The 25,133-nt window shown below is 40.2% G+C and overlaps 2 protein-coding genes and 1 non-coding gene across 7 annotated transcripts; 2 read left to right on the top strand and 1 right to left on the bottom strand.

Moving 5' to 3' along the window:
* Nucleotides 1-122: 122 nt before the first annotated feature.
* On the top strand, nucleotides 123-9,868 carry LOC148883550 (microtubule-associated protein RP/EB family member 3-like). Of its 5 annotated transcripts, none has more exons than XM_089022137.1 (9): nucleotides 123-757; nucleotides 2,769-2,836; nucleotides 3,951-4,096; nucleotides 4,164-4,309; nucleotides 4,381-4,537; nucleotides 4,653-4,694; nucleotides 6,075-6,211; nucleotides 6,340-6,492; nucleotides 7,971-9,868. In XM_089022137.1, exons 3-9 carry the CDS (start codon nucleotides 3,976-3,978, stop codon nucleotides 8,040-8,042), a joined length of 828 nt encoding a protein of 275 aa, XP_088878263.1. In that variant the 5' UTR covers nucleotides 123-757; nucleotides 2,769-2,836; nucleotides 3,951-3,975; the 3' UTR covers nucleotides 8,043-9,868. The 5 variants fall into 5 exon arrangements, with proteins under 5 accessions (XP_088878263.1, XP_088878264.1, XP_088878265.1 ...); XM_089022138.1 differs by having other exon boundaries at nucleotides 123-761; XM_089022135.1 differs by having other exon boundaries at nucleotides 124-757; nucleotides 3,944-4,096.
* Nucleotides 9,869-10,763: 895 nt separating this feature from the next.
* tmem214 (transmembrane protein 214) lies at nucleotides 10,764-24,637 on the top strand. The gene is made up of 17 exons (XM_089022474.1): nucleotides 10,764-11,000; nucleotides 13,421-13,611; nucleotides 14,729-14,879; nucleotides 15,969-16,103; nucleotides 16,196-16,278; nucleotides 17,353-17,458; nucleotides 17,768-17,849; nucleotides 19,168-19,269; nucleotides 20,254-20,395; nucleotides 20,471-20,562; nucleotides 21,214-21,262; nucleotides 21,372-21,479; nucleotides 21,585-21,702; nucleotides 22,664-22,760; nucleotides 22,848-23,016; nucleotides 23,805-23,956; nucleotides 24,038-24,637. The coding sequence occupies exons 1-17, from the start codon at nucleotides 10,766-10,768 to the stop codon at nucleotides 24,162-24,164; spliced, it is 2,139 nt and encodes a 712-aa protein (XP_088878600.1). The 5' UTR covers nucleotides 10,764-10,765; the 3' UTR covers nucleotides 24,165-24,637.
* Nucleotides 24,638-24,850: 213 nt separating this feature from the next.
* On the bottom strand, nucleotides 24,851-24,923 carry trnaa-agc (transfer RNA alanine (anticodon AGC)). The gene has a single exon. It is a non-coding gene; the product is annotated as a tRNA-Ala (tRNA).
* Nucleotides 24,924-25,133: the final 210 nt, after the last annotated feature.

Below are 25,133 nucleotides of genomic sequence, written 5' to 3'. Positions count from 1 at the left end.
GATGTAAAGTCCCGTCATTTTATTTTGAAGGATGGCAATCACATCCGGATGTTGTAGCCCTGAGCGATTTGATCCAAATACATTAACATCCGGATATATGTCATCGTAGCTTTCTTGCACCCGAAGACCACGTTTTAACTCTCGAATTAACGACAGCCTACCTATTAAATCATCGTTATCGATCATAACGTGACTTTTTTGTTGTCGAATAAGTGCCAATTTGTTTGATGTCGAATAAGTGCAGCGGTTATTTAAACCCAAGCATGACCGAAGATGCACGTCAATGAAACTGAGGCGACACATTTAAAAGGAGGACCATCATCGTAGGAATATACTGTAGCCGTTGAGGAAGGAGCACACAAGACTGAACGCAGACACGTGTTTATTCCAACGACTAAAAAGTGGATCTGACTCGAACATGGAAAATGCAGTCAAATATATTTAACATAAACCCGCCCGCCCCAATACCCTTATTGTACAATATTAAACTTTCACAATGACTTCAAGGAAGCCGTTCGATGAAAAAAAGTGTTAATGACTCAAATTGGGCTTCGGTGGTTTTGCAGGAACCGACATGGAGCCCGTGCGTACAACAGTTTCACCAAATCCAACGAGAAAATAGTGCAACTGAGCTGCACATGCGCAATGGGCACCGGGAATTAAGCGTTTCGCAGGCAGAGCACTCGGTTTAGAGCAACGGAAAAGCACCTCATCTCGATCATCAGCACCGACTGCGGCCAAAGGGACTTGATCGCCTGTAAGTAAGTTCATACTTCACTTCAACGGCATTGTAATCGTTTTCGCGTCAGCATGTGGACATTTAGTGCTATGTCTGGTCTTTATTGTCGGGTGGACGGGCTAATTGCCGCAGCGTCACACGGGGTGACAGTCCTCCTTTCTTTTCGTAATGTGCGTCTTCGTTCGGGCCTCCAGAGGGGGTAACGTTAACTTGACGCAGAGCAAGTTTACGTTTTAACGACTCGTCTGTATATTTCCACTTTGATCTGAGGCCAAAGCGACGTTTGCACTCGCCACGACCCGACACCCCCCCCCCCCCCCCAAATCCCAATTTAGTTGTCCGATCGATGTTAGCAGAAGTTAGCAAGGCGCTAGCAGTAGCGGGGTTGTACTGTCAACTCGCCGAAACGCGTCCCCCTTGCATCCAAACAACATTTACGTGCATTATGAATGACTTGTCACTGCTTTGATTGTATTTGCAGCTCCCGTGTACGCTTCCGACGTTCTGTTGCTGTGGCGAAACATAAAATGCGTTCTGATCGGGTTGATGACGAGTTAGAAACGTTTTTTAATAACGATGCAATTAAATTCAATTGCATCACACCCGAAATATATTTTGCAGAGCAGCAGGTAGACACTCTCTTTTTTTCTCGGGAATTCAGTGTAAGAATCTGTATTCATTTTATCACGCCTGACGAAACACGAACAAATGGAGTGACTGGTGTGTCAAAGTTGCCTCCTTGACCCATTGACAAAATAAGTTTATTGGAAAGAAATTGTCATGCAATCGAAATGTAACTTGTTATTTAGCGTCCATTTCCAAAATGACACTCTTTATTTTCAGCTTTACAGATGCCATGTCTGATTTGCTACTAAGAACGTTTACGGTGACACATGCCGGCGGTGTAGTTGGCACAGATGACATATTTACTTTCCGCCACGCAAATGTCACAACTCGTGCAGCATGATATTAATGAACCGCCCATAAGTTAAACCCATAATTATGTATTTTTTTTGTCCTGAAAGAAAGAAGAGGTGTCTATTTCAGGTGCTGCATTTATTTATTCAGGTGGACACCTGGTATTCCCGTCGGACAGGATGTGTTTCTCTGTGTTGCCAATCGGAAAAATAATATTTGAAATGTGAATCTATTTTCCAGATTTCACTTTGCTGTGAATAGTCATGCTTCATTTCATTTAAATTTAGATTGTTTACTATAAAGTTTTTCTTCACGGTCATGCAAATTGTCTCTGTGAGTCTCTCCTGTCAGGAAATGATTATTCGGCGCAACATCCGGTGTTATTTTAGATGACGGGAAATGTTTTGGTGCTGTCTGTTTTTATTTTATTTTTCCTCCCCGTCCCCTATTATCACAGCTGCCTTTGTTAACTAGCTTTGGTTAAACCGTTAATTGGGGATTAAGCAAAACTGTTAAAGGACAACCGACATCACTTTTTTGTTTCCTTACTGACATCAGAAAAACGTTTGATAGCATCTAAAATACTCAAAACACGCAGTATGATATTTTTAGTCAAATACAAAACACCAATTAAAAATGACTTAAAACGCTGAGGTATCTGGGGGCGGGAAATTTAGCACTAAAAAGAGTCAGAAAATGGCGACAAAGCTCCGTGTAAGGAATAAATCACGAGGCTTTGTCGCCATCTTCTTCCTCTTTTTGGTTCTACACGAAGTTTTTAGACCAAACGCGGTATACAGCAAAATGCAATGACGTGATGCAAGGACTCCGACAATGTGTCCTTTTTCGGTCAGGGGCGTTCCTTCAGTGACGTAGGGTGAGGACTCGTCACCAACTCAAAACAAGACTTCCGGAATATTCAGCGCGAGTCTTAAAAGATAAAATATAGCTATATGCGGTGGAATCTTTGTAAAATACGCTCAGTAGAAGTCATTTGAAGCCATTTTACAAATTATGGACACAACTTGTCTGGGGGCGTCGGTTGTCCTTTAAGTAATTGAGTGCGTGACTGTCTTCATTCATGTTCCCTTTTTTTTTTTATGTGCCCAAGTACTTGTTTGAAGGTGATCAAGATTAATCTGCTCGGAGGCGGTTTACACCACGACACACCCGGTGAAGGTGAGCAATATGATTACATGGATGATTATTTATTTTAACCACGACAGTTGAGCTTCTCCATGTACTTTTCCTTTTAATACTCATGATATAGGGGTGCTTTATAGTTTGCTATCGATTTTAAATGACACACTCGGTGCTTCGGCTAGATGAGCTGTTGACCGCAGTACTTTCCGGCCCTCGATTAAATGTCGGTATGACAATGAAATACATTAATGTGGCGAGCACGCACTTAGCGACGGTTCACACCCAAACCTTCACACGGAGGCGAGCACTCCGCACTACCCGGCCCCGCCTCCTTAAGGCGCTGCAATTCTGACAGTGTTTTTCAAGGTCAGCTTTATTGTATTGTTTTATATAAGCCTGCTAGATAGCTAAAAGCTAGCCAGCCAGATAGCCAAAATATATTTATTTTTAGCACATCCTCATAAGTCCTGTTTGTACTATTTATTAGCTAGCTACTGACTGTCTATTAGCTATCTTAGCTATTTGTTTGCTATCCATTAGCTAGCGAACTAGCGTCCTATCTATTTGAGTTACTTCCGGGTTGAGTGAACGCTGGCGCGTGTGGTTGCCGCTTCTCACCTATAGAAAAAAACTTATCCTGTGACTGTAAAGTGACCTTGAGATTTGGAAAGGCGCTTATAAATGAAATGTATTATCATTATTATTCATTCTTCAGCACTTGCTGTACCCTCTTTGTGACATGAAGCAGTTCTAGATGAAAGAGGAGAGGATTAAAGCATCCTTTTCCGCAGTGGATCAGGGTCGTCATGGTGGGATTTGCACGTCTACTACAAACTTAATGTTGAAAGCAAACACGCAGCAATGAGGAAGGGGAAAATGCCAATACAAATGTAGTGGTGGGTCGTCAGGGCCTGCAAGGCCTTCTCTGCTGGCCTAAAAATATCTGAATGGCAAACTTGTTTTTTTCGGAGGCGTCCGTTGTCCTTTAATACAGTGATATCTCTGATTACAAAATTAATTGGTTCCAAGAAAATTTGTGTCAGGCGAAAAGTGTGTCTTCCAAACTTTAACTTCCCATCGGAAACCATTAAAAATGAGAATAATCCGTTTCCAATTCCCGATTAAACATAATCTTTTTTCAAGTCAACAGTGTTGACTTGATGTGAAGCGGGAGGATGGCGGTGAATGTCTACTCCACCTCGATGACCATTGAGAACCTGAGTCGCCACGACATGCTGGCGTGGGTCAACGACTCCTTACAGCTCACGTACACCAAAATCGAGCAACTCGGCTCAGGTAAGCGAGCGTTCGTTCGGATACGTACGCGCAATCCGGTGTTGACGTGATGATGTTTTCTTCACAGGTGCTGCGTATTGTCAGTTCATGGACATGCTGTTTCCGAGTAGCATTTTATTGAAAAAAGTCAAATTCAACGCCAAACTGGAACACGAATACATTCACAATTTCAAAGTCTTGCAGGCGTCGTTCAAGACCATGTCCGTCGATAAGGTTAGCCAAGATGGACGATTGTCGCCGGATTTCGCCACGTCTTCAAACTGTCCCCCTCCTTCCTCCCTTAGATAATTCCCGTCGAGAGGCTGGTCAAAGGCAAATTCCAAGACAACTTTGAATTCCTTCAGTGGTTTAAGAAGTTTTTTGATGCTAACGACGACGGCAAAGAATACGACCCTCTCCTGTTACGCCAGAGCCTCGAGGGAACGCCGCCGCCCAATTCAGGTGCAGTGCGGTTTGTTGTGTGTGTTTGTTGCGTGCATGTGGGGGGAAGAAAAAAAAAAATGTTCATTTCACCTTTCTTCCTCTCGACGCAACCACATCCCCACCTCCAACACAGGTCACCCCATTGTCCACAAACCCAACAGACCTGCTCGCTCAGGTAACGCCCATTTCATGGCAGCGTGTGTTACTCACTTTCCTCACCATCTTTGCTCTCAACCTGGATTGGTCTGTCCTAATGTTTGCTGTAGTGCATTGAGGCTTTCTTAATACAGTGATACCTCAGCTTACGAAATTAATTGGTTCCCAGAAAGTGTGTGTACGGCGAAATGTGTGTCTTCCAAACATTAATTTCCCATAGGAAACCATTAAAAATGAGAATAATCTTTCCAATTCCCGATTAAACATAATTTACTACTAAATAACATTTAAAACTACACAAAATATACCTTATTTTATGTATAATAAATGTGCTATTGTATTATAATTAAAAATATAAACTGTACTGTATAAGAAAGTCGTTTTATTTACCTTTGTGATGGCCGTTGATGTCGTTGCCTCTTGCTGATATCCGAGTGAAGTTGCCGTGCTTTCTCGGCGATAATACCCTCACTCACTGTCCCCTGCTAGCTGCTTTTCGTTAATCCAAATCAACAGAAGTTTTTCAACCTCTGCTATTGCTGCCGACTGTAATTTTCTTTGGTGTCTTCTTCGGCTTAACACTAGCCTGTGGTGAGGTCTTTTTTTTTGTCCCAAAAAAGTAAAAGTACTCTTCTCGATAGCAAACCACGTCTGCACTCAAAGGAAGAAGATCCTCCCACAATTATCAGTACAGCGATACCTCAGCTAACGAACTTAATTGGTTCCCAGAAAGTGTGTGTAAGGCGAAAAGTGTGTCTTCCAAACATTAATTTCCCATAGGAAACCATTAAAAATGAGAAGAATCCATTTCCAGGTCCCCATAAAACCTAATTTTCTACTAAAGCATTAAAACTACACAAAATATACCTTATTTTATGAATAATAAATGTGCTTGTAATTAAAGAAATAAACTGGACTGTATCCACTCCATTACAAACCATGTCTGCACTGAGTGCACTCAAAGAAAGTGGGTGTGGAAAAGTAGTCCGGCAGCCACAGTGGCGCTTTTCGGCCGTGTGGTTTGGCGTTCTTCCGCCAAAAACTAGTCCGCCAGCCATTGTGGCGCTCCATGTGTTTCCTGAAAAGTAGTTTGTATGCTAAGATTATATTGTCGCGAACTTAATGTTCATAAGGCAAAAAGTTCGTTAGCTACAGCGTTCGTAAACCGAGGTATCACTGTATCTGTGTTTTTTCTTGTGGTTGCCCCCGCTCCCGTCTCCTTATCTAACAATAATTATCTGTTCCTGAATAATTTCTCCAAGTGCAACTTCTGGAAATTAATATCTTGTCTGCTCTAAAAAATAAGGTTGGCATTTTCCAGGGTGATGGCAACTTTTTCCTCTTGATATCCCGGCAAGTGCGAAGGGATCCTCAAAGCTCTTTGTTTGTGTCTTTGAAGGCCCCATCAGAACATCTCCCACCGCAGCCAAAATTGTCCCCGCCCCGCAAAGGCAGATCAATGCGCCGGCAGCCCGCAGGAACCCCGCCATGATGCGCAACGGGGGAGACTCTGAGATGATGGAGCTCAACCAGCAGGTAGTGGCCAAAGATTTTCCTCGTCCGGGGTCCAACATAATTAAAGAATTAAATTCCAGTCGCAACCCGACTCGAATTTGATGATCATTTTATGCATTTTTTTTTTTCATCTTCTCTGCACAATGCAGCTATTGGATATGAAGCTGACCTTGGATGGACTCGAGAAGGAGAGGGACTTTTACTTTGACAAACTGAGAAACATTGAATTGATCTGCCAGGACGGAGAGAATGAAAGCAACCCGGTCCTCAACAAAATCATGGAGATACTCTATGCCACTGAGGTAAACAAACAAACAAACAAACAAACACAAATAAATAGATACATGTCAAACAAATAGAAATAATAAATAAACACACAGATGAATGAATAAATAAACACACACACAGATGAATACATAGTCAAAGTCAAAGTCAGCTTTATTGTCAAATATGCTAATATGCATGACATACAGCACAGATGAAACACATACAAATAAATTGATACACACAAATGAATAAATAAATAAACAAATACACAGATAAATAACTGAATAAGTAAATAAATAAACAAACACACAGATGAATGAATAAATCAATACATCAATACATACATAAATAAACAAACAAATACATAAATAAACACATATGAATAAATTGATACACACAAATGAATAAATAAATAAACAAATACACAGATAAATAACTGAATAAGTAAACACATAAACACACAGACGAATGAATAAATAAATAAAAACAGACGAATGAATGAATAAACACACACACAGATGAATAAATAATACATTAATCAATAAATCAATCAATAAATACATCAATAAATACATAAATAAACCCACAGATGAATGAATGAATGAATAAACACTAACACAGATGAATACATAAATAAATACATAAATAAAAAAAAATCAATACATAAATAAATAAAAACCAACCTAAATAAATAAACGCAGTAAACAAATAAATACACACATAAATAACGGAATATGTAAATAAATAAACAGAGTAAATAAATGCGTCAATAAATACATCAATAAATAAATGGATAAAGAAATACGGATAAATAAATTGATAAACACAGATGAATGAATATATAAATAAACAAACACATGAATAAGTAAATAAACACAGATGAATAAATGAATAAACAGACGAATTAATGGATTGGATGTACCTGTATTCGTCTCACAGTGGAGAAATTTACATTTCCCAGCAGACAAATCAGCCCATTTCCAACGGAGCTTGTGCGCCATCTTGTGCATTTTCTGGGCGCTACATTGGCGTCCAGACGGCTCGAATTGATACGGAAGGACTTCTTTAATCGATTGCAAACATGTATGCTTTCCTCTTCAGAACTATTCGAATCATCTTCATAACTGGATGAGTAACAAGAAAACATCTTCTCCGAATCTGAACTCTCTGAAGCCATCGTTTTGATTCTGGAGCAAGGCAGTGTGTGTCCAATAGTGACGTCATGAACAAGGGGGCGGGACTTTCTCAATCTGCCCATTTTTCGAGCTCATTTTGTGGCAGTTTTGGGACACTGGAAGTCATTTTTTTTGTGTGTTTTGCATTTGACTAAAAATATCAGCCTATGTGTTTTGGGTATTTTAGATGCTATAAAACGTTTTTCTGATGTCAGTTAGGAAACAAAAAAATGGTGTCGGTTCTCCTTTAAAAGTGACTCACCGTAATTGGAAATCCGAAAGAAACAACGTGCACAAGCATGTGGAAACATTTCCACTTGTTTTTTTTTTTTTTGCAGGAGGGGTTTGCACCGCCGGACGACGACGACGATGTTGAAGAAGGCGCACAAGCAGACCAGGAGGACTTCTGAGCTTTTTTTTTTTTTTTTAACCCCCCCGACCTTGTCTAACCAAGCTAACATAAATCCTAATCAGAGAAAAAAATCACATTTTTACAAGATTCCCTTTACTTCCATTGTTTTTTTTGTTTTTTGTTTTAGTGGCTGTTCATGATCACATTTTTCTAACAGTCGAGTCTGCAATGTTGGGGCCTGTTTGGTTCATAACCTGAGATGTCGCCGGCGGTTGGGTGTGCTTGCTCGGTTAAAACTGTCATTCATTGGATAGCGTCGGGATTACAACACTGATAGCACCTGGCCCAACATTGCAAGTTGTGTGTGTGCGCGTGCGTGTGTGTGTGTGTAAATAGTAGTTGAGGGTGGAATATGCAGGCGGCATTTTTTTCTTTCACCGTGCACTTTAATTGTCACCATATGCATATAGCTAATAGATAGCTAGCAGTAGCATTCATTTGAATTGCTGCATTTTTTTTTGCTATTTTATGGAAGCACATGTTTTCTATACAAAGTTTCTCAAGTTGGAGAATCTTCTGTGTCGACGGTAGCAATGTAGGTGAGACAATTAAGTGGTGCACATTTTTGCATCGTGAAGATGTATAAGTAGCCTGCAGACATATCAAAACAAGCTCACATGCACCGACATAAAAAAGCTGTAATTTCAATTTAAAGACTAATAAGCCTTGGTGGATTAAAAAAAAAAGTTAGCTTGTTTTTAAGAAAGCCTGATGTATTTATGATTTTATTTATTTTTCTTTTTAATCAGCTTGGTCACTTTTTTGAAAAAAAAAAAGATGGTTTGGGATTGTAAATTTGCACTAAAAGTAGCAAGAGAAGCCCACATATGTGATCTGAATTGCCAACCAGAACAATACAAGATGCAATTTTGTAGTTGAGGTTTCTTTTTTTTAATGTATAATTGCATTGGATTCCTTAAAAAAAAGGCCAAGTCTAAGTTGTCATAGTGAATTTTATTTTAACGGAACACATGTCAGGGTTTTAATTGTATTAATGGCGACCAACCCGGCCGGGTCAAAGACACTACTAAATGACTAATGGTTGACTTTTAAAAGGACAAGCGACGCCTCCGGACAAGTTGTGTCCATAATTTGTAAAATCACTTCAAATGACTTCTACTGAGCGTATTTTATAAAGATTCCACCGCATCTAGCTAGCTATATTTTACGTTTTAAGACTCGCGCTGAATATTCAGGAAGTCTTGTTTTTGAGTTGTGACGAGTCCGTATGTGATGTCACTAAAGGAACGCCCCTGACCGAGAAAGCGACACACAATGCATTTTGGGTACTTTGTTTGGTCTGAAAACTTTGTGTTGATGGCGAAATTAGAAGGAAAACACAAAAATAACGCCATGGTGAATCGTGTGTTGCACCAAGACTACTATTTGATACTAGTTGACACAAATTCCCAGCAGACAAATCAGCCCATTTCCAACGGAGCTTGGGCGCCATCTTGTGCATTTTCTGGGACGCTACATTGGAGTCCAGACGCCTCAAAATGAGACGGAAGGACTTCTTTAATCGATTGCAAACGTTTATGCTTTCAGAACTATTTGAATCATATTCATAACTGGATGAGTAACAAGAAAGCATCTTCTCCGAATCTGACGCCGTTGTTTTGATTCTCAAGCAAGGCAAGACGTCCTGGTGTGATGTCATGAACAAGGGGGCGGGACCTTCTGAAACTCGGAATTTCCGGGGTCATTTTGAAGTAGTTTTGGGACACTTTAAGTCATTTTTATTGGTGTTTTGCATTTGACAAAAAATATCAGCCCACATGTTTTGGTTATTTTAGATGCTAAAAAACGTTTTTCTGATGTCAGTTAGGAAACAAAAAAATGGTGTCGGTTGTCCTTTAAGCACTACATTTTAGCTGCTATCTGTTTTTTTTTTTTATGTATTTAATGGAGTTTTCATGTTAATCCACAGCACTAAAATGCCATAGTGTGGTATGTCATCACTGGCAGCCTGGCTGAGTGGTCTAAATGAGTCGGGCCTTTTCTTTGCTCGGTTTTTCTCCCAAGTGATTGTGGTCACAAAATTGTTGGAATGAAATAAAGCATTTGAGTAGGTGAAAAGCAATCAGCCGTTGTCTTTGCATTTTGTAATATTACAATAAATGATGAAGTCGTACATACTGTGTGACAGCAATATAATTTAGCATGCTTTTAACAAAGGGATGTTGTGATCAAACAGGTAGAACACAATATATGCATCCCAATTGTTTAAGGGCATGCAGATAGTTGGCTAGTTTCACCCATGTGTTTTGGTTCTATTGAATTATTGTATTTTTTTTATAATCATTTTTTTTTAACTATTTACACTGATGCATTTTGGGTCTCTTGAATTATTTTTGTTGTGCAAAAAGAATTCGTTTTTTTTTTTTTTACTTGACTATTTTCCCTGACACATTTTGCGTCACTTGAATTATTGTATCTTAAAATAAAAAACTTTTTTTTAACTATGAAAAGAAACCAAGTTTCGCTTTGCAACACACTTCATAAATGACAACAATGTGAGCGAAAATTGTATGACGAATTTAATTGCTTAAATTTTACAAATCGAATCTCACGATGTAATGATTCGGCCTTCAACGATGTCAAATATAAATATTGTTAGATATTATCCTGACAACAATGACACCTTTAATTACAAAAATGGCAACGTCATTGTAAACAGCCGTCACGTGCGTAAAGGGGACGTGGCACGTTGACGTTCATATGACCCCAAACTGCTCCTTGCATCTCCCAGCTTCTTTTCATTCACTGACACGGTGCGCAGTTCGGGCATTGATTGCGATCGGGATCATGGCCTCGAGTAATGGAGCGATCGGCAAATGGGAAGTGGTGAAGAAAGGCAAGAAAAGCAATGCGGGAGGTGTTAAAATCTCCGCGGAAAAGAAAGGCAACTCCGGGAACAGGAAAGCTCTGGGGGAGTCCAACATGCCATCCAGACGTAAGTTCACCACGGCCCGCTATGGCCCTTAGTTCACAATCTGAGCAGAGTCGTCTCGAATTGCAATTCGTAGCGATTAATCTGCCTTTGCAGTGCATTCGATTCCTACGACCAAAAGCTGTCGATTAAAGATGAACGAAAATACTGTTATAGATCTACCCCTGCACATTAGCTAACTAGTTAGCCTGTTAGCAAGCGAACTAGCTTGCTTAGCGTCATGTCGTACTTATTATCTATTCACGATTTCATGTTGTTTTACCACCCACGGGAACAATTTACTCTCTAAATAATACTCGAGTTCATAACTTTTCGAAATTCATCGCGTTTTGCACAGCATCTCCATTTTGTGCAGCTAGCATCGACGTGATGTGTCGAGAGAGGCAACGTCATCGTTCCCAGTTTGCATCTGTTAAGCCTGTTTTTTTTACATTGAAAATGCGTTGGTTTATTTTCAGAATAGTTAATCTAAAAATGTTTTCCCTGCAAAAAAATAAGTATAATCTTAAAAAAAAGTACACGATGCAGCCAATCTCTATGTAATAATAATACATTTTATTTCAAGCGGCTTTCAAAGCGCTCAATGACACTTTACAGCAGGGGCCAAGTTATACCATACGTGCTATAAATAACCAAAATATCACGTATTTCATTAGTTTTTGGTGTAAACAAGTACAAGAATGTTAGGAAACTACTACATTTGACCACGACATTCATCAAGGAGGAGACTATGCTGAGCGGTTGCGCCTTTTCGGCAGCATGAATATGCCAGTACTGTTTTTGAATGTGAGGAATGTGAGGAAGCCATTCGACTGCCATCGCTGGACACCAAAGGGGCCGTTGTGCTTTTTTGCGCCTGTAATGGGCAGCATCTTCACAGCCCCGCTTTGTTTAGCGGAAAGGTCAGTGCTGTTGGACAGTCTGCGGCTGGATGGATGCATGGCTTGAGGAACCCGCGATAAGAAGAAAGGAGCATCAGCGCAGAGCGCGATGCGTATGTGGAACTGTTGCGGCTTGGAATTGAAGCAGATTTATGTGGAACAGGAGATGTGAGACAATCTCTTTTCTGCTGCGTGTTTGCTTTCAACATTTAGCTTGTAGTCGACGTTCACATTCCACCATGCTGTCCCTGATCCACTGGTGGAAAGACGCTTTGATCCTCTCCTCTTTCATCTAGAACTGCTTCATGTCATCACAAAGAGGGTACAGCAAGTCCTGAAGAATGAATGTCTCTCTGTGTCTTTGATTTGTCATATTGTCTCTATGCTGTCATATTATTTGTTATTTCGTTTTTTTTTGTTCTTTTGACTTCAAGACGGCGCCGCGAGAGTGGCTGCCTTTCCAGTAGCTCATGTATTTTGTTTTTCTACTTTCATTCCTTTCATCACCTTGCTGCTGTGAAATGTAAATTTCTCCACTGTGAGACTAATAAAATCCAATCCATCCATTCCTTTTACACAACATTTCCTTTCGTGAACAAATGTGCAATTTACTTTTATCATTCACACATATGCATTGCAACCGATCCCAATGATTCTACAACAGCGTAAAACTGTATAACAATAAATTGGTGTCTAAATAATATAATAATGCACTTTAAGATTAAATAATATTTATAACGAAATGGATTTTCAAACCGTTGTTTTTGTTCCGGATATTTGTAACAGTACAACCTGCAGTGGACAATCCTTAAATCGCACCTCATTCAATATATGAATTCCATGTCGTTTGTGCATTTTTGCCACTTTTAAAATCCCGCGGGCCTGATTAAACCTCTAATTTAAAACAGATTCTTTTCTAACAGTGTTCAATTACCTGACACGTTTCGGCGTATACTTCGTCAGTGTCAACTTGCCCCCATTTTGGTTCCTGTGGCACAAAATGGCGACATCCATTCATCATGGCGCTGATTGTCGCCTCTCATCCACCAACTAAAAGAAAGAAATAGGGTGATTTTTGACACTGACGAAGGCGGAAGTATACGCCGAAACATGTCAGTTAATGGAACATTTAAAATATACTGTCTGTAAGAAAATAATCTGGTTTAAATTAGATATCAAGTAGACAGGATGAACGTAATACAACTGATTAAACCTCATTGGGGTCCGATTCCGGCCCACGGGCCGTATGTTTGACACCTCTGCTTTACAGTCACAGACAAGCATAGATACAATAATAAATAAAATGCAATTATAATTAGAATACACTAGATAAAATACAATTATAAATAGAAACAAGAGATAGTGTATTTTGTCCTGAATAATCCAACGTCATTATGAGGATAAAATCAGACGTGTGAGGGGCGGGAGGAAGAAAGTGGGCAGGGATTCCAACACGCTCATGACTCTAAAATACCACAGTCGGATATTTTTGCAAGTTTTGAGTGTGACCCGATCACCACTGCCTTGTGTCCCCCATCCCAGAACCCTCCGTGATGTCGGACACTTTATTTGAAGCTTTTGAGAAGATTTCAAAGCAACAGAATAAGGAACAAGTTCCACCCAGCCAGCCTGAAAACAAGAAGCCGTCTTCGACAAAACCATCGAAGAAACTCTCCCTTAAAAGTGTGCCCACCTCTGCCACTCACAAGACCCTGCAAGAGGCATTTAAAGTGGTGAGTACCCGAAATATTATGATAAACTTGAGTCATTTTGAGCTTTTTTTGTTTTTAATGGAACTTTGAAGTGTTTCAGAATACCATACCACGTTTTAAAGTTAATATGTTGACCTCATTTAAGACGTCTTGAAAATCTATTAGCTGGCTATCTTGTTATCTAGCTGGCTATCTAGCTATTTAGCTAGCTACCGTATCTATCGGCTATTTAGCTAGCCATCTATTAGCTATCTATTCGCTAGGTATTAGCTATCTATTCACTAGCTAATAGCTATCTATTCGCTGGCTAGCTTGCTATCTATTTGAGTTACTTCTGGTTTGAGTAACCCTGCAGGAGGCATTTAAAGTGGTGAGTGCCCTAAATATTATGATAAACTTGAGAAACACCACACCAAATTTTAAAGTTGTTAATATAATATGATGGCTTTGTCTATCTATCTCCTTCCTGTTGACCTCATTCAAGACGTCTTGAAAATCTATTAGCTGGCTATCTTGTTGTCTAGCTGGCTATATAGCTATTTAGCTGGCTACCATATATATGAGCTCTATAGCTAGGTAGCTATTAACTATCTATTCTCTAGGTATTAGCTATCTATTCGCTAGGTATCACCTATCTATTCCCTCGGTATCAGCTATATTCGCTCGGTATTAGCTATCCGCTCGTTATTAGCTATCTATTCGCTCGGTATGAGCTATCTATTTGCTCGGTATGAGCTATCTACTCGCTAGGTATTAGCTATCTATTCCCTAGCTAATAGTTATCTATTCGCTAGCTATTAGCTATGTATTCGCTAACTACCTTGCTATCTATTTGAGTTACTTCTGGGTTGAGTGAACGCTGGCGTGTGTGGCTTCCGCTGCTCACCCACAGAAAAAAACGTATCCTGTGACTGTAAAGTGACCTTGAGAGTTTTGAAAGGTGCTTATAAATGAAATGTATTATTATAATGCTTGGATAACGTGTACCGTTGTGGAACCGTTTTCCTATTGAGCAACTAGCAAAAAAAAAACTGTCCCGCAAGAGGCTGTGAAGCACGCGATCACATGCTGCATCCCAGTTGAGCTTTTTGCTCAAATGGCTCTTTGTTTAATGTGCTCTATTCATGTCTGCCGTTAGCTGGATCTCGCTGATCTGAAAGAACAGATGGCGAAGAGTCAGTCGATGTTCCCCAAAAACCCGTCGGTGTGGTCCAAAGATCTGGCAGGATACCTCAACTTCAAGCTAACGGCGCCGGCGGCTGAGCCGACACTCAGCAGCTATGCTCACGGTGTGTGTGTGTGTGTGTGTGTGTGTGTGTGTGTGTGTGTGTGTGTGTGTGTGTGTGTGTGTGTGTGTGTGTGTGTGTGTGTGTGTGTGTGTGTGTGTGTGTGTGTGTTTTTTTATGTGTACATAACTGTTTATGAAGTATGTCAATACAGTGTTTACGAACGCTTTAGCTAACGAACTATTCACCTTATAAATGTCAAATTCGCGGGAATCTAGGCATACAAACTATTTTTCGGGAAACATACGGAGCGCCACAATGAGTGATGTGTCGTTTGCGAACGAGCCGGTTCTTGCTGCTCCTGAAATGGCAAACGGCTTTTTTTCCCTCGATTCCCCGCCCCCAGTCTTCGGTTAAAGCCGCACATGATTGGTCAAGATCCGTGGTAGAGGCGGGAGGGGACACATGCAGCAGTATGCAGGGCGAGGGGTTACAGAAACAGAAACACACACACGAAAGGGAGATGACAGAGCTTGAAACAAAAAAAAAAAACAAAAGTGAAAAAAAAAACACAAGTGAAATTTGGACTCGTTTCAACTTTATTGATAGTTCAAAGGGCAAGTGTAGACTGCAAGGTTAAAATATCCCATCAATCAGGCTCAACAAATAACCGGCACAAGCCATCTGTACAATTTGAAGAGAACATACAAGCAAGGGAACCAGCTATTAATGAAGTCTAGTGTGTCTGCCTGCATCTGTTGCTGTTACAAGATCACAACTTCTAAGATGTACAACCCAGAGCTCCTTGAGACAATGCAAAACACTATCCATACCATCAAGCCTTTAACGACCATCACAAAGGTAAATAAAATGACTTTATTATATAGTACAGTTTATTTCTTTAATTACAACACCATATCACATTTATTATACACAAAATAAGGTATATTGTGTGTAGTTTTAAGGCTTATTTAGTTGAAAATTATGTTTAATGGGGACCTGGGAACAGATTATTCTCATTTTGATGGTTTCCAATGGGAAATTAATGTTTGGAATACACACTTTTCGCCTTACACACACTTTCTGGGAACCAATTAACTTTGTAAGCTAAAGTATCACTGTATTTTCATTTCTTTTTTGCTGGCTCCTCAGACTACCCATACTGTCTTACCAGTAAGGAGCTGAGAACGGTCATCAAAGGTATTCTCAGCAACTGCGGTGACTCCCTCCCGGATTTCTTGGACCACTGCATTTACACCATGCTCCGAGAACTGGAGAAGAACTCGGGTAAGGGGGCGGAGCTTGGAAAAATCGTCCGTTATCTGTCTTAATCAGTCAACTGTGCATTGGGATGATATTTCCGCCCGTTTATTTTCCAGGTGAGCCACTACATGGTTACAGAATTTGCATTCAAGCGGTCCTGCAAGACAAACCCAAACTAGCAACTCAGAATTTGCCTGAGGTGAGTCATGCGTCTTTTTATTTATTTATTTATTTATGTATTTATTAAAACACCCACGACTAATATTTTGATGCGTCAGTCTGTATTGTGTAACATCTTTCTTGGATTGGATTGGATTTGCCTTTATTAGTCTCGCAGTGGAGATATTTACATTTCACAGCAGCAAAGTTATGAAAGGAAGATGAAAGGAATGAAAGAAGTAGAAAAAAATTAATAAATAAGCTGCTGAAAAGGCAGCGCCATCTTGAAGTAAACAGCGGCAACAGCTACACGCGCCAGCGCTCACTCAACCCGGAAGTAACTCAAATAGATAGGAAGCTAGCTAGCTAGCCAATAGATAGCTAACAGCTAGTCAGATCGCTAGCCACCCATCTAGATAGATAGCTAATAATAATAATAATAATAATAATAATAATACATTTCATTTATAAGCGCCTTTCAAAACTCTCAAGGTCACTTGACAGTCACAGGATATGTTTTTCTGTGGGTGAGCAGCGGCAGCCACACGCGCCAGCGTTCACTCCACCCGGAAGTAACTCAAATAGACAAAAAGCTAGCTAGATAGCTCATAGATAGCTAGCTAGTGCTAATAGATAGCTAATAGACACTTAGCTGTAGCTAGAGCTAAAAAAATTGCATGAAAGTACATTTAATAATAATAATAATAATAATACATTTCATTTATAAGCGCCTTTCAAAACTCTCAAGGTCACTTTACAGTCACAGGATAAGTTTTTCTGTTTCCTTTCTGATAGTTAGCTAGCCAGATATCTAATAGATAGCTAGTGAGTTAGAAAATTAGATAGCTAGCCAGATAGCCAGCCAGATAGCCAGCTAGATAAGTTCTTTACAGTCACAGGATAAGTTTTTATTTTTCCTTTCTAATAGTTAGCTAGCCAGATATCTAATAGATAGCTAGTGAGTTAGAAAATTAGATAGCTAGCCAGATAGCTAGCTAAATAGCCAGATAGCCAGATAGATAAGTTAGCGAATTATGAGAGTGTGCTCCTTTATCTTGATTTTTATTTTATTTTTTCAGGAAATTAAAATAACAAGTCACTGTTGTCTCCTCAGTATTTGGAGTTGCTACGGTCAGTGCAGAATCATCCCATCAGGTGTTTAACCATCATGTGGGCTCTGGGCCAAGCGGGTTTTTATGACCTGAGCCAAGGACTTAAAGGTAACTAACGCTCCACTTTTGACGATGTTGTTTTGTAGATGCGATGAGCTAGTTCAAGCGTCGCGTCAGCACTGTGGACAGACTCACCTTTTTCCTACTTTGGCAATAATTTGCTGAATTTACACTAGAGGAAAGAAGTGGGGGGAGGGGCAAGGGTTAGTGAGGCAAGAGTGAATTCTTATAATTCGGGGCGAACTGCAACATAATCCTCTTTGGGCTCCGTATGAATGACATCGGGGCAATGTGAAACGCGATCCACGGGCGGCGCGGCGTCACCCGTGTGAGTAACGTTGTCGACTTTGTTGCCAGTGTGGCTTGGAATCATGCTTCCTGTCCTGGGAGTGAAGTCGCTATCGTCGTACGCCATTGCTTATCTGGAAAGGTTGCTCCAGTGAGTATTGTTTTGCCTTCCTTGGATCTTTTTTTTTTTTTTTTTTTTTTTTGGAATTTTTAAATTGGCCAGAGTGACTATTTTTCTTTCCAGTTGAGCACCGGTGTCAAATTCAAGGCCCGGGGGCTAAATCTGGCCCGCCACATCATTCTATTCGGCCCGTGAAAGCAAATCAAACGTGTGAAATTGATGATGCTTGCGAAAGTATGAATCAAATTTTCAAATTGTACCATGTAAACCACAACAACAGTTATTATTTTTGACTTCAAATTTGAAAACAAGTTTTTCATTAATTTGTTGTGCGCAATACAATATTGCAAATGTCCCCATTTTGGGACGAATAAAGGTTTTCTGATTCTCTCAATACATCTATACTGATTTACATTCTAATGGCTTCCCCAAATTCATAACGGCCCTCGAGAGGAAACCATAACTACAACCCCGACAAAAAATGAATTTGACACCTTTGCATTAGAGCGCAGGTGTCAAAGTTAAGGCCCGGGGGCCAAGTCCGGCCCGCCACATCATTTTTTTTCGGTCCGCGAAAGCAAATCACACCGTGATGCTTGCTAAAGTCCTCACCAAAATTTCATGTTATTTGATGTAAACCACAATATCAGTCATTATTTTTGACTTCAAATTTGAAAACTAGTTACTCATTAATAATTATAATAATACAATTCATTTATAAGAGCCTTTAAAAACTCTCAAGGACACTTTACAGTCACAGGATATTTTTACTGCGGGTGAACGCCACCGTTCACTCAACACGTAAGCAACTCAAATTGAAAGAAAGCTAGCTAGCTAATAGATAGCTAATAGCTAGCTCGGTAGATAGCTAAATAAATGAAAAAACTATAAACTAAAAATAATAAATAATAAGACAACGCAAACACACAGTCATTCATTCTTCAGCACTTTCTGTACCCTCTTTGTGACATGAAGCAGTTCTAGATGAAAGTGCAGAGGATCAAAGCGTCCTTTTCCGCAGTGGATCAGGGACATTGTGTGCTCTATATGCAATATGAGGATTAAACCATACAATGCATACATATTGATTTACATTCTCATGATGGCCCCCCCGAGAGGGAACCCTAACGACAATGTGGCCCGCGGCAAAAAAAGGAATTTGACACCCTTGCAGTAGAGTATTCACTTTTTTAAGTGACGATTTATGAACAAGGGACAATTTGTAACCCAGGAAATATATATTAGAACAAAATAGCAATCGACATGTATGAAGCTTCAAAACAATGCACCTGATGGAAATGCGCTGTTTCAAAATGGACACGTTAGCATGTTTTCTATCTTTTCGCAGCCTCCACGCAAACCTAACAAAAGGATTTGGCATCATGGGACCAAAAGAGTTTTTTCCTTTGCTGGATTTTGCATTCATGCCCAAGAATGCCCTTTCACCCAGGTAAACAAACAGCCATTTGCAAAATACAGTGATACCTCAGCTAACGAACTTAATTGGTTCCCAGGAAGTGTGTGTAAGGTGAAAAGTGTGTCTTCCAAACATTAATTTCCCATCGGAGACCATTAAAAATGAGAATAATCCGTTTCCTGGTCCCCATAAAACATAAATGTACTAAATAAGCCTTAAAACTACACAAAATATACATTTTTTTAACGTAAGTAACATAAATGTGATATTGTATAATTAAAGAAATAAACTACTATATAATAAAGTCATTTTATTGACCTTTGTGATGGTCGTTGATGTAGTTGCCTTTTGATGATATCCGAGTGCAGTTGCCGTGCTTTCTCGGCGATAATACCCTCACTCACAATGTCCCCTGCTAGCTGCTTTTTGTTAATCCAAATTAACAAAAGTTTTTAAACCTCTTCTATTGCCTGAGACCGTTGCTTAGCTAACACAGAAACACCCTTAGCCACATGTAGCAATGGTCAACTTAGCATGCTGGTACTGGGACGCTAAGTCACAAAAACCTTGTTCGTGTTTTTTGATGATCTCCTCCTTCTGCTCGACCCTAATTTTCCTTTTTCTCCTCTTGGCTTAACACTAGCCTGTGGTGGGGTTTTTTTTGTCCCAAAAAAAGCAAACGTACTCCACTCGATAACAAACCACGTCTGCACTGGGTGCACTAAAAAAAGTGGGTGTGGCAAAAGTAGTCCGGCAGCCACAGTGGCGCTGTTCGGCCGTATGGTTTGGTGGTCTTCCGCCGAAAACTAGTAAGAAAACTGGCGAAAAGTTGGTTAGCTAAAGCGTTCGTAAGCCGAGGAATCACTGTCATTTTCCCTGTAAAATGATTCAACTCCTTTCATTCATTCAACTTGATTCTTGCAAGAGATTTAAAAAAAAGTACACTTTCCATCATGCTCTGAATATGTGCTGGATTTCAAATTTGACATGTCGATTTGTGTTGCGTACGTCTTCCAGTCTACAGGAGCAGCTGAGGCGCCTTTACCCTCGTCTAAAGGCCTTGGCGTTTGGAGGCAAGCCCGAGAGCACCTTACACACGTATTTGCCATCGTTTTTGTCGAGAGCTACGCCCAACTGTCCAAAAGACATGAAGAAAGAGGTGCCAGGAAAAGATTTGTCGGAGCGAAAGCCATGCAGAATAATTCACATTGGGGGTCTCCGTCTTTTCTTTCAGTTGCTCCGTAGTATGACCGAGTGTTTGTGCGTGGACGCTCAGAGTTTAAGCGTGTGGAGGCAGCTCTACACCAAACATTTGGCTCAGTCCAGGTGACATATTCCCACATTTTTCTCCCTATCTAGCTATTGAATCTATTTGTCTGTCGAGCTGTCTAGCTAGCTGGCTAGCTAGCGGTCTAGCTAGAGCAATCTAGCCAACAATCTAGCCAACGATCTAGCTTACGATCGATCCTGCGTTCTAGCTAGCGGTCTAGCCAGCGATCTAGCTAGTGGTCTAGCTTGCGATCTAGCTAACTAACTAGCTATCAAATCTATCTATGTCTAGCTGTCTTTTCTGTATAGCTAGTGATTTAGTTAGCGGTCTAGATGGCGATTAAGCCGGTGATCTAGCTATCAATCTAGTTATCGATCTAGCTAGTTATCTATCTAGCTAGCTATCTCTCTATCTAGCTATCTCGCTGTCTATCTAGCTATCGCTATCTATCTATTGCTATCTATCTAGATATCGCTATCCATCTAGCTATCACGCTATCTCTCTAGCTATCTCGCTATCTATCTCGCTATCTATCTCGCTACCTATCTCTCTAGCTATCTCGCTATGTATTTAGCTATCTATCTAGCTATCTATCTCGCTATTTATCTAGTTATTTGGCGATCCATCTTTGTTTGTTTGTTTTTATTATTTTGTTTATTTTGTTAAAATGACGGTAAAATGCTGACTCTCACATTGCCCTTCCTTAGTCTGCTGCTGAATCATTTATTGGGCTGCTGGAATTCCCTACCACTCAAGGTATTGACAAGTCGAATTGGAACGTCGCGCCTTCGCTCATGACTAATTGCATCTAGTTGCAAACAGTCACTGTTGTGCCTTCTGATCCCCTTCCCTACTTCATTTGCAGCTGAGGAAGAATCTTGAAGAAACAATTCAATCTTTTAAAGTGACCAATGAAGAGATGAAAGAAAACAACAAGTCGAAGGACCTTAGCGACTGCAATAATCTGTGTGAGGTCAGTCACCTGTTCAAGTCCAAAAGTGTTTCTTTTTTTTTTGGTCAAAACTATGTCAGTGAACATTTGACGACGGGGGTGGGCGGTTGGAATTTTTGTTCCCAGAGTCTCCAGGTGAAGATGCGAGGACGTGGCTTCCCGTGGTCAAAGCTACTGTCTGTCCTGTTAGTATTTGTCGCCGGTTTGATCATTCAGGACATCCGATCTCATGGCTCCTTCGCCGGTATGTCAATTTTTTAGTTTGATTGTACAATTGATAGAAATTAGACAGAATAAGAAGTTTTCATATTTCAAAGTTTCATGCTGTTATATGCTTAGCTAACATGTGAGACTGAATACTCAATTGAAGCACAGACAACCTGGGGTCAATCAGGTCAACAGACACAGCGAGTTAAACTGTCAGCTTCATCTAGGTCAGGGGTGTCAAAGTCATTTTTTGCCGCGGGCCACATAGTAGTTATGGTTTCCTCTCGAGGGCCGTTATGAATTTGGGGAACCCATTAGAATGTTTAAATCCCTTCAAATATTACATATAGAGCACACAGCAAATTAATCAATAACTCGTTTTCAAATCTGAAGTCAAGAATAATGACTTTTATTGTGGTTGACATCCAAAAATATGAAATTTTGGCTCAGATTTTAGGAATCGTCATGGAATTTAACAAGTTTGATTTGCTTTCGCGGGCCGAAAAAAATGATGTGGCGGGCCGGATTTGGCCCGCGGGCCTTGACTTTGACACCTGTGATCTAGGAGATCTAGCCTTGCACAGAATTTAGGATTTGGGATACTCCTTTATCACCAAAGTTATTTACGACTTGAACATCCTGCACAGGAAGAGTTTATTAGCCAGGTTATCAGTTCATGCAAAAGAATGTTTTATTGCTTACAGCTGTTCGCGCTTAGAACGCCCAGGGTTGTGGTATTCTAATCAAGAAAACTATGTTTTACTAATGTATCACTTAAATTTGCATATACTCTCAAGAAATAGCTTGGCAGAGGGCTGCAGGATTCAGACGTCTGTCATGAATGGCTGCGTCTCCTGCCGGCAGTAGGGACAATATTTCTGGGTTCGAGTCTTCGTCCACGGTGTCGTCTGACTGTCATATCTTGTCTCTGGCAACAATCGAGCACTTTAAATGTGTTATTTGGGTTTTAATTAAGCCTTATTGCTTGTGTGTTTCAGATTCAACCACAGCCAAACATCTACACAGAACGGGTGTGATGGCCGCGTCTCAGCAGGCGTGGGGTAAAATTGTAGACCACTCAAAGCAGGGCTTCAGGTTTGGATTTTTTTTCTTTTTCATGGACTTGATCAAACTTGGAGACATCGTTGTTCATTTATGCCTTGTGAATGTGTATGTTTTTAGCTGGCTGGAGACAAACGTGCCATATTATTACTCTGAGAGTGTGCGCGCATTGGAACCACTGTTAGAACAAGGTCTGGAGAAAACCAAATCGGCAGCCCAGGTCATGTCGGAAAACAGCCAACATGTCACCGTGTGGGTCAAAGAAAACGTCCCGCTGCTCATAGAATGGGTGAGGAGTCTTTTGTCTAGAATTGAAACAAACACCCGCATACCAAATGCATGTTGAGGAGGCGGTGGGTTAGCGTTAGCAGCCTTGTGAGACCGTATCCGTCAGCTACGGAAGTGCATTAGGCTGCTAACCCACCGCACGACCGAATGATGTATCTTCAACTCTGAAAGTTTGAATTTAGCACATTTGTGAGTTTGAATGTAGCAAATTTGCCAGTTTGAATGTAGCAAATTCGCGAGTTTGAATGTAGCAAATTTGTGAGTTTGAATGTAGCAAATTTGTGAGTTTGAATGTAGCAAATTTGTGAGTTTGAATGTAGCAAATTTGCCAGTTTGAATGTAGCAAATTCGCGAGTTTGAATGTAGCAAATTTGCCAGTTTGAATCTAGCTTTTTTTTTTTATTTTAGCAAATTTACGACTTTGTATCTAGCAAATTTACGACTTTAAATCTAGCAAATTTGCAACTTTGAATCTAGCAAATTTACGGCTTTAAATGTAGCAAATTTGCGAGTTCGAATCTAGCAAATTTGCGACTTTAAATCTAGCAAATTTGTGACTTTTAATCTAGAAAATTTGTGACTTTAAATCTAGCAAATTTGCGACTTTGAATCTAGCAAATTTGCGACTCTGACTCTAGCAAACTCGCGACTCTGAATCTAGAAAATGTGCAACTTTTTTTCTCAAAATAATACCCCGTCTCTAAAAAAAAAGATATTTCAATCTGGCCCTAACGCTCTTCCGTACTTTTCTGACCTTGGAATGCATGATTTTTTTTTTTTTTTTTGCAGGTGAAGACGAACACGCCTGACAGTGTGTACGAAGTTTTAGCTTCTCTGAAAGCAATTCTCCTCTTCATCCACCGAAACTACTTCTTGCCAGTGTTGGTGTTTTTAATTGAACTGCTACAAAAAGCCTGGACCAACCTTCAGAACTCTTGCGAGTAAGTACCTTCTTCGCTCATGCTAATATTTTCTTGATAACCGAGCACAAGATTTAATCATTCCATTTTGACCCACCACAGTGGTGAAGTATCTGTCTCATGTCTGAGAGGCCATGCGTTGTCCTTGACCAATTCAACATGGCAGCTGCTCCAACACACGACATCTGCCATCACGACGTGGGCTCAGGAGCTACTGACCGCCGCGTAACCCGCGACGCGCTCGCACTCACAATTGTCTTTTTTTTTTCACACCGCGTCCACTTTTCTTTAAAAAACTGTGATTGGACGCCTTTTTTTTAATGTATTGAGCCGAAAATAAAATATATTAAAAAAATAAAATATTTTGGGGTCCAACTTTGCTGTTAAACGGCACGACGGTCCAGTGGGTCTCCGGCTAAACCTGTGCTTCACATGTTTTTATTTGATTTCAATTTGTGTCTCGTCTGCTAACTGAAATCAGAATCCCCAAGTTTTTTTTTGTCAAAGTTTATGTCCTCCATAGATTCTTATTTCGTACCAGGATCTTAAAGGAACAGTGTTCTCAACCACGTGACAGTATAAAAAAAGCCCCCCTCCCTTCTACACGAAAACATTGTGCACTAGCTGATCCTCATCACTTTCCCCGTGAAAGACGGTAGAATGGATGTGGAATTGTGTCAATAAATGATTTGTAATAAAGAATTCCTTGACTTCGTGTGTGTATTTTCTTCAAATAAATGGAATAATGTCAAACGGGGCCAAAGTAATGTAGCAATAATCTTGGAACAACGTGTTAAAGATATAAAATAAAAAGTTGCCTTCATAATTAATATCACCCACTAAATTAGAAAAAGAATGTTTGCAACTGAAATCCCCACAGAAATATTTAAGGTTTGCAAAAAACATGGAAAACATTGGAGGATGCGGGCATCGATCCCGCTACCTCTCGCATGCTAAGCGAGCGCTCTACCATTTGAGCTAATCCCCCACGATACCAAGAAAGGCAGAAATATAAATATAACGACAGACACATGCCAGTAGCGTTCGAGTCTAAAACCTGGCATGGCGGTGCAGACATAAGAACTGACGGTACGTGCAGGTCGAGTTCTGGATCTTTCGTTGAAACGTGCAATTGCTCCATACAACAGCGGAAGAAATACTGGCTACATAGCGGACGTGATCGAAGATTTTGGTTCAG

The sequence above is a fragment of the Hippocampus bargibanti genome, linkage group LG19 (genome assembly GCF_051943395.1).
Source record: "Hippocampus bargibanti isolate YZ-2025 linkage group LG19, ASM5194339v1, whole genome shotgun sequence".
NCBI classification, from domain to species: Eukaryota; Metazoa; Chordata; class Actinopteri; order Syngnathiformes; family Syngnathidae; genus Hippocampus; species Hippocampus bargibanti.
Note: the sequence above shows the minus strand (reverse complement) of the source record. Positions and strands in the feature narration are given on the sequence as shown.